This window comes from Taeniopygia guttata, chromosome 18, assembly GCF_048771995.1.
Source record: "Taeniopygia guttata chromosome 18, bTaeGut7.mat, whole genome shotgun sequence".
Lineage (NCBI taxonomy): Eukaryota > Metazoa > Chordata > Aves > Passeriformes > Estrildidae > Taeniopygia > Taeniopygia guttata.
In genome coordinates this window covers 4,912,748-4,925,554 of record NC_133043.1, presented here as the reverse complement: position 1 = coordinate 4,925,554, position 12,807 = coordinate 4,912,748, and the positions used below count along the sequence as shown (strand labels likewise).

General features: G+C 58.8%; 1 protein-coding gene across 1 annotated transcript in view; it reads right to left on the bottom strand.

Moving 5' to 3' along the window:
* NTN1 (netrin 1) overlaps window positions 1-12,807 on the bottom strand; it is a 79,436-nt gene that overhangs the window by 11,964 nt on the left and 54,665 nt on the right. Inside the window, exons 3-4 of the mRNA XM_030287321.4 lie at window positions 9,285-9,434; window positions 6,940-6,993 (exon numbers count right to left, since the gene is read on the bottom strand). Of these exons, the coding sequence (XP_030143181.2) occupies window positions 6,940-6,993; window positions 9,285-9,434 (204 nt within the window). The remainder of the gene's footprint in view (window positions 1-6,939; window positions 6,994-9,284; window positions 9,435-12,807) is intronic.

Below are 12,807 nucleotides of genomic sequence, written 5' to 3'. Positions count from 1 at the left end.
GCTGGGCAGAGCAAGAGGTGACCCAAGGACAGGTGGGCAGGGACAAGGCTGGAAGCTGTGGCTGCACATCCCTCCTGCCCTGGCCAGGTCCAGGACACGCTGGCCAGCAGCACCAGGGTGGGCAGCAGCTCCCACCTGCACCTTCATGCTCAGACCTCGAGGGATCTGCAGCAGCCAGGCTGGCAGAGCACAGCTGCAGCAGATCCTCCTGCAGCCCCAGTGCTGCTGGGATCCAGCAAGCAGAGACACCATAGCTCCACACTCCAGTCCAGAACCCTCACAGGAGCAGCCCCGAGTCACCTCAGCAGCCTGGCCCCACAGGAACCCCCCTGAGCACGGCTGAGCTCCCATCCCTGGGGAAGCTTTGCTGAGCTGCTGCTCCTCCCTGGGGAAGGGATGGGAGGAGGAGGTGGATGTGCAGCTCAGTGACTCATGGGTGTGCACAGGACACACAAATGAAGTGAGACTCTTGCAAAATTTGTCCCCAAATGTTTACATGACCAATCTCAGGAGTCCCGGGCGCTGTGCTGCCTGGCTGTGCCTGCTCTTTGTCCTGCAGGTCCTCTCGTCCCTCTCCATGGGGCTGCAGAGGCTCAGCCTGGGATAAGCTGCCTGTGGGAGGGGATGCCAGAGCCCAGCCAGAAACCAGGCTGAGAACTCCCAGAGCTGAGGGACACCCCTCTGGCATGGGGGGTCAGTGTCCAGCAGGTCCTGCAGGAGAGATGGGGGCAGCAGGATGGGCCCAGCTCCATCCCAGTGTGCTGCACAAGTGTGCCCTGCTCAGGGGCAGCTCTGTGCTGCTCACCCTGTGCTGCTCACCCTGTGCTGCTCACCCTGCTGCTGTGCTGCCCATCCTGCTGGCCCTGGCACAGACCTGGCACTCCCTGAGCCCCTCTCAGCCCGTGTCCAGCCCCCGGTGCAGGACAAACCCGCCGGTGGGTGACTCCGGCCCTTTCCTCCCGGGCGTGCTCAGCTGCACAAATATCCCCGAGCAAATCCCGGCCCCGAGCACAGCCAGCCCTCGGTGGGGTTGGGGCAGCCCTGCATGCCCGGCTGGGGCAGCTCCAGGTCCCGGGGAGCGGCAGGGGCTGCAGGATCCGCTGCTCGCCCAGGAGCAGGTGGCGGCTCCTGCTCCTGCTTCGTGTCGCTCGCAGCTCGCTAAAACGTGTCAGCACAGCCTTCAGCAGCTTTGCAGCTCAGCCCATCCCCTTGACAGAGCTAATTCTCTGGCTGGGCAGAGACTTTTCACAGCTAAACACCTTCTTTGTTTCGCTTAATTTCTATTTTTTTTTTTTTTTTTTAAGAAACTTGAATTTCTTTTCTGTTGAAACATCTCTGGTTTGGGGTTGTGTGGGGCTGCTGCGATGGGCTGAGAGCTGCAGGGTGCTGAGGGCTCACGCAGGATTCCTTAGTGGATCCTGCTTTTCCCGGAGCGCTGATGCTGCCGGGGCTGGGCGGGAAGGAGGTGCTGGCAGCAGAGCTGTGGGTGCTGAGTGTTGCTGCAGGGAAGACCCTGCACCAGGCACCTCCTGCTGCACTCTCAGTTCCTACATCAGCTTTGAGCCGCTGCAAAGCCACATGTCGGGAACGGAAATTAAAGGCCCCTTGATTCTGACATGATAGAGCGATTAAAGCCACATTTCTTGGCCTGGGTACCTAACTGGAAATGCAGATATAAGGCTTAGATCCCCAAGGGGATTCAGATTTCTAATCCCAATTTATGCAGCTAAATTCCTATTGATTTCCCCCAGGTAGGGCCCTAAATGCCTTTGTGGGCTGCGATCCAAAGTGGAGGTGTTGTGGCTTAGGGGGAGCCTGAGCCCCGCACTCGGGGTGGGGGGCGTTCTGCTGCCCTCCCTCCAGGGGCTCTGCAGGTGGGGCTCTGCCTGCCACAGCTCCTGTTGTCACCGGGTGCAACCAGACTGAGCCACTGACTGAAGGTGCACCCCAGATATCAAATCCTAATCCGTGATTCCTTTAGCAGAGAGAGCGGGACGGAGAAAACAGGAGTGGGGTCTGCCTGGGCTCCCAGACACCCCCAGAGCGGCTCAGGGCAGAGCAGCGGGGCTGCTTTGGTTTGCTGCAAGGCAAGGGGAGGCTGTGGTGAGCAGCTTTTGGGTTCCTGCCCTTTTCTCTCCCTCCCCAGAGTTACTGCTCAGAGCTCCTGTGTGCTTGAGCTGCCCCTTGCTTCCATCCCAAAGAATTATTTTCCCATCTCCTCCACCAGTGCTGGGAATGGCTGCTGGAGTCGTTTGGAGCTCCAGCCCTGCTGGCTCAGTGCTGAGCACGGGTCCTGAGGGAAGGAGGGGGTGCTCTGCTGGAGCCCTCTCCTTTCCCAGGGAGCAGGGATGGGCTCATCCCTGTGGGACAAGCGCAGGGACTGCAGCTCACGGTGACCTGAGGGATCACTGCTGTAATTTAATTGGTGCAGGACTCCACCGGGAGTCTTTGTCTCAGAGCTGGCTGCTTTAATGTAAAGAAGCTTTAAGGAAATAGCAAAGCTAAGGCAGAGGATCCTTCCCAGGTTATTAATTTCAGCAGTGGCATCGCTTGTCCTGTGCTTTGCTGCGCCCTTGGCTGGCCACTGAGTGGACAGGGGGCTGTTATCACTAAAATGGCTCTGTTATCACTAATTGGCTCTTCTCCTCTCACCTGGCCATGACTCAGCTGTCCTGCACGATGCCCTTTGCAATTATCATGTGCAAATGAGTGCCCTTCATCCCTGGCCAGCTGCAGGACAGCTGGTGTCCCCAGCAGGGTGGCCTTGGCCGTTCCTACAGCATGGCCAGGAGCTGGAGCAGGGAGCCACATCCCTTCCAGGCCGTGGAGCTGGGACGAGCTGGGGCTGGGCTGTTCCAGACAGGGATCCCAGGGCCCTGCATCTGCTCCCCGAGGGTCTGTGCCGAGCCCTGGTGCCCAGCAAGCCCCTGGCACTGGTGCTGTTTAACCAAGGGACCGTGGTCTGTCCTTGCAGGACGCAGCATCCCCAGGGTCTGTCCCAGCAGCTGAGGGGTCTGGGACCAGCCTGCCGTGGCAGAGGCACCTGCTGAGCACCAGAGCAGCTTGTGCTCTCCAGAGAGGGCTGAGGAGCCCTCGGCACAGCACGGGAGTGTGGGGCACCGAGGGCAGCCCTGCCCTGCCCCGGGCACAGCCCCCACGGCACCGAGCCGTGCCACTCGGCAGGGCAGGGAGAGCGGAAGGAGTCATTTCCACTCTTTTTCATTTGTTAGTTTTGGAGCTCTGCAGACCCAAACCTTCCCCTGGGACCTCCCTTCCACCCCGGCAATGGGGGCACAAAACCTTTCCTGCGGGATGGCACCTTGGGAGCACCGGGCAGGATCATCCCAGCCCTGCCTGCACTGGGTCCTGTCCCCGAGCCGCGCTGGGAGCTCGCTGCCCTGCCGGAGAGAGGATCCCGGAGCATCCCGGAGCATCCCGGAGCATCCCGGAGCATCCCGGAGCTCCCGGGCAGGCAGCGCCGCCGGATAACGGCCATTAACCTCTCCCTTGGAACAAGAAGGTGCAAATGAGCCCACAGCAGCCTCCTTTCTTCTGGCTGAGCAAGATTGATTGAAAAACAAATTGGCGCAAATAAAGCATGTAATTAGATTAAAGCCTCTCGCCTGGAGCGGCTGGAAAGCGCCAGCGAGGGATTCCCGGGAGCCTGCAGCCCCTCCCCACCTCCCGCAGCCCCTTCCCACCTCCCGCAGCCCCTCCCCACCTCCTGCAGCCCCTTCCCACCTCCTGCAGCCCCTTCCCACCTCCTGCAGCCCCTTCCCACCTCCTGCAGCCCCTTCCCAGCTCCTGCAGCCCCTTCCCACCTCCCGCAGCCCCTCCCCACCTCCTGCAGCCCCTTCCCAGCTCCTGCAGCCCCTTCCCAGCTCCTGCAGCCCCTTCCCAGCTCCCGCAGCCCCTTCCCAGCTCCCGCAGCCCCAGGATGTGACCAGGCTGTCCCCAGCACACCCCGGCCGTGTCCTTGCGGCTGGCCCCGGGCACGGCTGGGGCGCCTTTGGCCCATCCTGGCAGCGCTGGTCCCGGTCAGCACCGCAGCCACCCCCGCCCCAGCCCGGGGGGAGTTCCCTCCCTGCCTCCGGGGCTGCCGGGGCCGGTTCGGGGCTGGGGATGAACGGCCTGAGCGGTTTTTGGTGGTTCAGGACAGGCGTGGCAGCAGCATCCCAATTCTCCCGGGTTAAAGGGAGCAGGCGATGGCTGCTGGTGGCACAGCGGGGACAATCCAGCTGTGCCAGACACCCGCTGGAAATCAAACAGCGGTGGGAACACTGCACTGGAAAACAAACAGCCAACTGGAAAACTGCTCACTGGAAAACTCCGCACTGGAAAACACGGAGTTTTACAGCTCTTCCACACCACCTCTGCCCCCTCCTCAGCCCCCGGCCAGGGCTGGCTGCACATTTCCTATCCCTTCCCACAGGATTTATCCGGTGCTGAGCCTCAGGGCTCGTTGGGGACATGGGGTACAGATCCAGGGGTGCCCTGCCAAGAGCCACTGCCAACACCGTGAAATACATTCCTAGGAAAACATCTGTCCTCGGGAGCCGAGCACCCCATAAATTCCTGCCTGACAGCAGCTCCCAGCCTAGGGGGAAAATCAGAGTTTTCTGTTCGGGGAGAAATGCAGAAACACGGAGCTGCTGCTGGGGACAAGCGCTTTGTGTCTGCAGGGCATCAGCCTCTGGAAATGTCCCAGGATGGGAGAGGGAGCTTGTCCTGACTCTGAAGCTCAGCTCGAGGCTTGGCTATAGTGGGATGTGAGGATAAAGGGTTGCAGGGATTAAGGGATATGGGGATGAAAGAATAAGGGGGTGGAGGAGTGGAGGGGTTTGGGGTGGAGGGAATTGGGTGCAGGGATTTGGGGTGGAGGGATGCAGGGGTGGAGGAATGAAGGGACGTGGGGCTGCAGGAAGCCCAGCACTGGGATGATGAGAGCAGGGTGCATGAAGCTGATCTGCATTTCAGCAGTTTTGGGGGCTTGTTTTTGGTTTTTTTCCTTCAGCTTTTCTGAGCTGTTCTGAAGCGACCAGGAGCTCCCTCACTGGAAGCCCCTGTCCCCTATTGTGCTCCCAGCCATTCACTGGGGTGAGAAACCTTCCCGAGGGAGCTCCAGCTGCTGATCAATCAATCAGTCAATCAATCACGCAGCCAATCCATCACCTCACTTACAGCTGGGACAAGGCAGAGAAAGCCCGGGCAGGGCTGAATGAATTCCTGCTTTGGATGGGCACAAAGCTGGAGACTCCCAGGCTGAGCCCAGCCTTACCCCAGGGTGAATGAAATGAGGATTTCCCCTCCCGCCTGCGCTGTTCCCAGGCTCCGGGATGCTCCCGGCTCTCCGCTGGGCTGACGCTTCCCCACAGCCAAGGGCTCGGGCTCTTCTCCCTGCCAGCGCTGAAACAGGAGCTCCAGCTCTTCAGGGGGGCAGTTTTCCCCGTTCCTGGCTCTTGGGGGAGCATTCAGGCTAAAATTCGGATACCACAGCACAGCCAGCTCTGCCCGGGTCTGCTCTGCCCTCCGGGAAAGCTGCCCCAGGTCGGGGAGCCCAGGCATCACTCAGAGCTGGCTTTTCCTTTTCCTGCATTTACATCCAGCCTCTTCCCCACCAGCCAGGAACAAAAGGGCCCAAAATGACATTTGGAAGGGCCAGATCCGGTTTTGAAACGGCAGAGGTTGATTTCTAGGGGAAAAGCATGGGGAGCTGCATCAATCCAATCACCTGGTTTTATTTAAGGCCCCTGGCTGAAATCATCCTCCTCAGATAATCATTCTCCAGAAAATCTGGATTTGATTCAGATAAGACAAGAACTGACTGGCAGGTTTATAAACCTTCGTCCCCCCCACCACTATTTTTGTTTGCCCTTTCACTGTGGTCTCTCCTGTCTGAGAGGGACCAAAAAAGAACCAGAAAATCTCTTCTTGCCTGGCAGCAAAAATGAGGAGCAGCCCCTCCTCTTCCTCCAATCTCCCAGCATGGGAGAGCATGGATGCATTTCATCTAAACAATCCAGTTTTGGCCTGTTTTCCCAAACTGATTGGGACCCCTGAGAGTAAAGCAGAGCCAGGCAGGACCCCCACAGCAGAGCTGGCATTGTCCCACCCCTCGTTCCAAGGCCAGCTTTGGCCCGTGGGCCTCTGCAATGGCTCACGCGGGGGTGATGCTCCCTCAGCTCTTGGCCACTTTCTGTCCCTCGTTCGTGGCCACGAGCACAGGAAATGGAGCAGCACCTCTCCCACAGCTGCCTGCACTCAAAGTCTCCCACTAACTGCTTTTCCCATCTTGTTCCCAAACCCTTTTTCTCCCATAGCATGGGAGCCCTGGCTCACAGAGACCGATTTTGGGATTTGTGGAAAACCCCACAGGTTTCAGCAGGGTGGGGTGGGAGCTGAGAGAAGCCAAGACACAACACTGCTCAATGCTCCCTGTTGAGGAAAAGGGATTAAATATGCAGGGTTCAAGGCAGTGCTTTAAAACTCCAGTAAAATCCCAGTGAGAAGAATTATGATGGAATTCTGGGCCTGATGGAGTGCTCAGCTTGGCTCAGCCTTCACTGGGCTTTCACTGGGAGGCGGCACAGGAGGCTCCTGGTGGGATGCCCTGCTCCTCCCTCTGGACATGGGGACATCTGGCCCTCCAGGGACACAGGGATGCACAAGGCACTGTGGATTTCCCATCCCTCGGGGTAAAGCCTGTCCCTCAATCAATCCCACAGCACGGGAAGGCCCAAGGGAACAGCACAGGATGTTCCAAGGGAACAGCACGGGATGGCCCAAGGGAACAGCACGGGATGGCCCAGGAGAACAGCACAGGATGGCCCAGGAGAACAGTATGGGATGGCCCAGGAGAACAGCACAGGATGGCCCAGGAGAACAGTATGGGATGGCCCAGGAGAACAGCACGGGATGCTCCAGGAGAACAGCACGTACCTGCGGGCTCCTCGGCGCTGCTGGCAGCCGTGGTGGGTGGAGCAGCCGGGATCTCTGCAGGCCAGCCGGGGCACACGGGAGCAGAGGAGACAAAAGAAGCACGATTATTCCAAAGCCCAGAGCCTGCTCCCTTCACACGCTGCAGGCTCCCCTCCCAGCCATGTCTGCCAGCGAGGAGGGTTCCCAGCAAGAGCCCCCAAACCAGTACAGCGGAACTGGGGAACCCGGCGTCCCTCAAAGATGTTGCAAAGGGTTTTTTTAACAAAAAAATTTGGCTTTTTGGATGCGTGCTTCATTGTGCCCAGCCCCTGTGGGCTGCTGCCACTGCCTGTCCCTGAGCTGTCCCCTCCAGCTGCTGTCACCAGCTCGGAGGCAGTGCTGGCGGGACCCTGGTGAGAGGCAGGGTGCAGGTACAGCACTGCAGCTCTGCTGGGATGTGAGGGGTGCCTCCCACACTTAAAGGAAACACAGATGGTGTGTTTCCTTGGCTCTGATTTGGGGCCAGCTTCGCAGAGCTGAAGCCACAGCATGCTCTGGAGATCCCTTGCCAGGCCTGGCTGTGCTTGCTGAGAGATGGACTGTGGGTGGAGGGAGCTGTATGGTCCCAGCTGTGCAGGACACTGTCCTGGGTGTCCCTCCTGCATCTAGGGCACGCTGCTGGCATTCTGTGCATTCCTGGGAATGCCGTGGGGGAACACCCCAGCAGCCATGTCTGAAACAGTTTGAAGGTGGAATTTAGGCATGAGCTGGGAGCGGGCATCTGCCTCTTTCTGCTTGTGCTCTTGGAGGATGGCACAGCCACCAAGGCAGGGTTGGCTGGGGGGTGTGGCAGCAGCTTGTAGGGCTGCAGCCCAATCAGCATCAGGCAATTTTTGGGGTGGCTCACCTTCATGCAATTAAACACAGCACAAGGCCCGGTGCATGGCCGGGCAGCACTGAGAGCCAGCACAGCCATCCCAAAGCTGGGCTGGGGGTGCCCATGCCCGGCCTGGCACAGACCCATGGGGGTCTCACTCCTTCCCCCAAGGTGTTCTTTTCATGGCTACAGGGCACTGGGAACAGGGAATTACGAGCAGTGGTAAATCAGAGCGTGACCAAGCCCTGGATGGGCCATGTTGAAATCCTGGGGCTGTCTTTATTTAGTGCCACGAATCCTGAGGGAGCTGATGCAAGGAACAATTTACTCTGATTTCCCCTGGCCCTGGGGAATGATTGATGATAAACCTTTGTGCACACTTGCTGCAGAGCAGACTGGAGCCACGGCTGGAGGTCTTGGGGACAACAAGCCTCTGCTCTGGGCTCTTGCTGTCCCATTGCAACACGGGGAAAAATGAATCCCAAGTGACCCCAAACCAGCCTGGAATGTCTGTTTTCTTCAGCAGGAGAAGGTGGAGAAAGGGTCTCTGCCCCAGAATTTGGCAATGGCCATGCTGGGGGGGCAATGGTGTGGGAACAGACTGCAGGTCCCCAACAAAGGCTTGGATCTTTTAACCTTCACTTTTCTTGCTGGGCCTTTTCCCCCTTTCAGCAGCAGGGAATCACCCTCAGGGGCTCCTCCTTCCCATCCCATCCCAGGCACTCTAATGTTGATGTTTTGTGGGGATGTCCCACAAGGAACATGAGCCACTGGAAGATCCAACAGCAGCAAAACCCACAGGCAGCAGAGAGGGGCCCAAGACTGAACCCCGACTTCCCAGGCAGTGAGAGCTCCAGGGGGCTGAGGGGTCCAGGGTTTGCAGAGCAGGTGCTGCAATGGAGGCATTTTGGGAGCTGTACCTGCTGCTTCTGCTGTTGTTTCAAGAGCAGAGGGTGAGAGCAGCCTTGGGAAGGCAAATTGAAAAGCAAACCCAAGGAAGCCAATGGTAAAACCACCCGTGTTTCTGGGAGGGCTGTGTGAGTGCAAGAGCCCCTTCAGCAACCCAGGGTTCTCAGCTGTGATGGCAACTCCATCAAAGGAGCAGCTCCTCTGGTCTGAGCTTGTGCCAGTGCAGCACAGCCTGATTTTGGAGAGAAGAACCTGTTTGTAGCCATCTGCTTTAGCATCCAGCCCTCATGTGACACCCCTAGATAAATGTGCTCTTGGGGCACCTCTGTTCCATGAAGCCAAATTGAATTCCCAGCACACTTGGCTGTAGATGCACTCACAGAACCCCCCCAGGAAGGCAGGAGAGCCGCTGGAAGCCGCTGTGGATTTTGGAGCACGTTTGGGCAGAGCAGAGGACGGGGGTCCCCAGGAAGCGCTGCCCCCGAGCTCAGTGGGGCTCAGCAGCGCCCAGCCCGGGCAGGGCTCCGGCGGGGCTTTAAGGGTTAAAATCCATGCTGCACACCAAGAAAGATGCACGTACTTATGCAGGGGGCGATGGGGGAGCGGCTCTGCTGGTAGCCCTTGGCGCAGCGGTTGCAGGTGATGCCGGTGACGCCGTCCTTGCAGGGACACTGGCCCGTGGTCTGGTTGCAGGTCTGGCCGGCGGCACCCACGGGGTGACAGTCACACTCTGCGGGGACACAGGGCAGCAGCTCAGGGCGGGCACGGCGGGCACGGGGCAGCTCCCCCGGCACCTTCTCCGCGGGCCGGCAAAGCCTCGGGACCGGAGCTGGCACCGGCCCTGCCACAGCCCCAGGCACAGCCTGCATGGCAGGTCCTGGCAGCTCATCCCGCGGGCACAGCTCCTCACCCCGGGAGAGCTGAGATCGGCAGTTTGCAGGAATTCAAGGCAGGGCAGCAGCACCCACCGCCCCAACCCAGCAGCCCAAATTCCCGGGGCGGTGGCAGGGCTGGTACAGAGGTACAAACCCCGCAGGGTTCCACCACCCCTCCGCCAGGCAGGAAGCAATCGCTTGGGAATTCATTTCATGTGCGCTCCAAGAAAAATCAAAGCGGTTCTTTCAGAGCTCTCGCTCGAGCCCTTCCCGCTGAGCAGCATCCCTGGCAGCTGGCACTGCGGGCACAGGAAGGAAATGCCCTTGTGGGATGCAGGCGGGCTGGAGGACCTGCTCTTCCCGGCCAGATGGATGCAGCCTTGACGGCAGAGCTGGGCAGATGTGAAGGGTTTGGCAGGGGATGTAAATACTGCACTTGAAAACATTCAAACATTCGCCATCTCATTTCCCACAGTGGGACTTTACTGGCACAGCTGTTTGAGGGGCAATTTTTTTTTTAAAAATGGCGAAAAGAAAAAAAGCAAAAAAAAAAAAAAAAAAAAAAAAGCAAAAAAGAAAAAAGCATCAGGGCTTGTTATCATCACTGCTCCAAAAGGATTACGGGCTCGCACATTTGTTAACAGCCCTGATTTCTAAGAGCTGCAAGCGCCGTGCCAGACTGTGGGCTGCCCCTGCTGAGCGGCGGCAGGGACAGGCAGGCAGGAAAGCTTTCCTTTTCTTCTGCAGCATCCCGGGCAGGAGGCAGCCAAATCCCTCCCTGGGGAACGCTGATCCCGCTCTCCCCCTGCCCCTCAGGGGAGCTGCCTGCCAGGAACAGGGGCTGGGGAACCTGTCCCGCTGCCTGGGCCCTGCAGGGGCTGCGCCAAGGCCAGTGTCCCCAAGGGCACTGGTGGCTTCAAGCCCCCCAGACCGGGCACATCTCTCCCAGGAGGGCTTTTCCTGCACCCTGCAGTTCTGCTTGGTTTGTTCTGCACACCCCTGGGGCTCTCAGATACCCTAAATGTGCCTCACCTGGGGCCAGCAGACCGCATCCCCCATCGGTGTTGGGTTTCCAAGTTTGGGGTTTGGCTGGAGGCTCCCTCCCAGCCAGCCCAGCAGGATCCTGCTCCAGCAGCCCCAGTCTGACCCCAGTGGGCAGCAGCTCCCCGGCTGATCCCCCTGCCCAGCAGGGTTTGGGTGGTGCCTGGAGCACCCCTGCTCCGGGAGGGCCAAATTCTCCCTCGGGACATCCAGAGCTCCAGCAAACTGCCACCAGCCCTGACCCCACAGGTCCTGGCTGGGAAGAGACAGAGCCTTGCCAAAACCTGATGATTTTTCACATGAGGGGGAAAGAAACCCCTCAAGAAACCAACAAATCTTTTGCTCCTTTTCTCCTCTTTTCCTAACACTTCTGATTTGAATTTTTGATTAAAAGTCCCTCTCTCCCCCCTGCCCTGAGCTGCCCCTGGGAAATGGCTGCTTGCAAACCTGCCCTCAGCAGAACTCTCATTTTCTAAAGCTAATTTAGATTGGAAAAGTTTCAACGGGAAATCAGCGTGGCTGGTGATGAGCAGAGGGATGCTTAGGTGGGAAAAGCTTCACGCTGCAGCCCCAAGGGATGGCTCGGGTAATGCTGGGGGAGAGGAAATAAAAACACATTAAGCAAAGGCCTGCAGGAGAAACGGGAGAGAAGAGAGTTAAAGAAGAGCAGAGAGCCAGGAGTTAATACAAAAATAAGCAAATCAGGGAAGGGTTACCCAGGAGAGGCAAAGGGCAGGCAGATGGGTGGGGATGAGCAGCCCCGTGTTCCAGGCGTTCACTCCGGGGCTGCTCCATCCTGGGAGGAGCCCCCGTGTGAGCGGATCGCCCCCATTTCAGTGGGGCCTCTGGGGAAAAGAGGGAAAAGAGCTCGGTGATGAGTGAGATCCCCAGAGTCGGGGTCTTGGAGGCCGGGCCGAGAGCCCAGAGCGCTCTTTGGACAGCACAGAAATCCATGAATAAAGGGAACGCTGCCCATTCCTGCCCTCACGAGGCAGGGGCTCTCGCCCAGAGCTGCCGGGGCATTTTCAGAGCCTCTCTGAGGCTGTCTCCTGTCTCTGAGCCTCTCTGAGGCTGTCTCCTGTCCCCCCCAGCTGGCTCTGGGGGCTCTGCTGTCCCCCGATGTGATGTGATGTGATGTGATGTGATGTGCCCAGGGCTGCAGAGGGCACGAGTGGCAGATCTGAAATCCCATGGATTTCACCGGGATGAGATCCCGGCCGATCCCTGCCACACCGAGGGGAGAATCCTCTCTGGGTGACGGGACGGGCTCTGTGTCCCTGTCCCCAGCCCGTCCTGCCGGCTCTGTCCCCCCCAAACTGCGGCAATGAGCGCGGCAGGAGGGGCGCTCCGAGTTCCTGCAGATGGGATTTGCTGTCCCCGTCCTCGAGAAACTGAACCAGCGCCAGCAATTAGCAGCAATTAATGGTAATTTACACTTCCCCCGGCCAGTGCAAACACTTGCAGCCAGCAATTACAGGCTCTTCTCCTTCCCCAGCCGTGGAGCTGCTGGTGCTTGATGCTGATTTTCCCAATCCAGTTCAAATTCCTTCGGGCTCTAACCCCAAACTGAGGGAAGGCTGCACCAGGGTGCCCGCGGGGGGCGATCGGTGCCAACGCCCCTTTGGCATCGCCGCTGCGTTTGCGATGGGCACCCTGGGACTCACAGAACACGTTTGCATTCCTGAACTTCCCTGATTTTCATCCCTGAACTTCCCTGACTTTCACCCCTGAACTTCCCTGGCTTTCACCCCTGAACTTCCCTGGCTTTCACCCCTGAACTTCCCTGGCTTTCACCCCTGAACTTCCCTGGCTTTCACCCCTGAACTTCCCTGGCTTTCACCCCTGAACTTCCCCGGCTTTGTGGGTTTGTTCATCACCCAGCGAGGCGCAGAAATTCAGCAGCGCCCTGCGCTGAGCAGAGCCCTGGAGGCACCAGAGCTGAGGGCACCTCTGCCAGCAGGACAGGAACGCAGGAAAGGACAGGGATGTCCGGGACATCCCTGGAGATGACGAGGAGGATAACACGGGGTTTTTCCTCGTGCCTTGCGCTAAAGGATCACCCCACAGAGGGTACGCTGAGATGGGAGAGAAGCAAACAGGGATGATGCTGGAGCAAGAAAAATGCCCACAGAACATCGGGGGAAGGGAAATAACTCTCCGGATTTCATTTTTTTACAAAAAACTGTA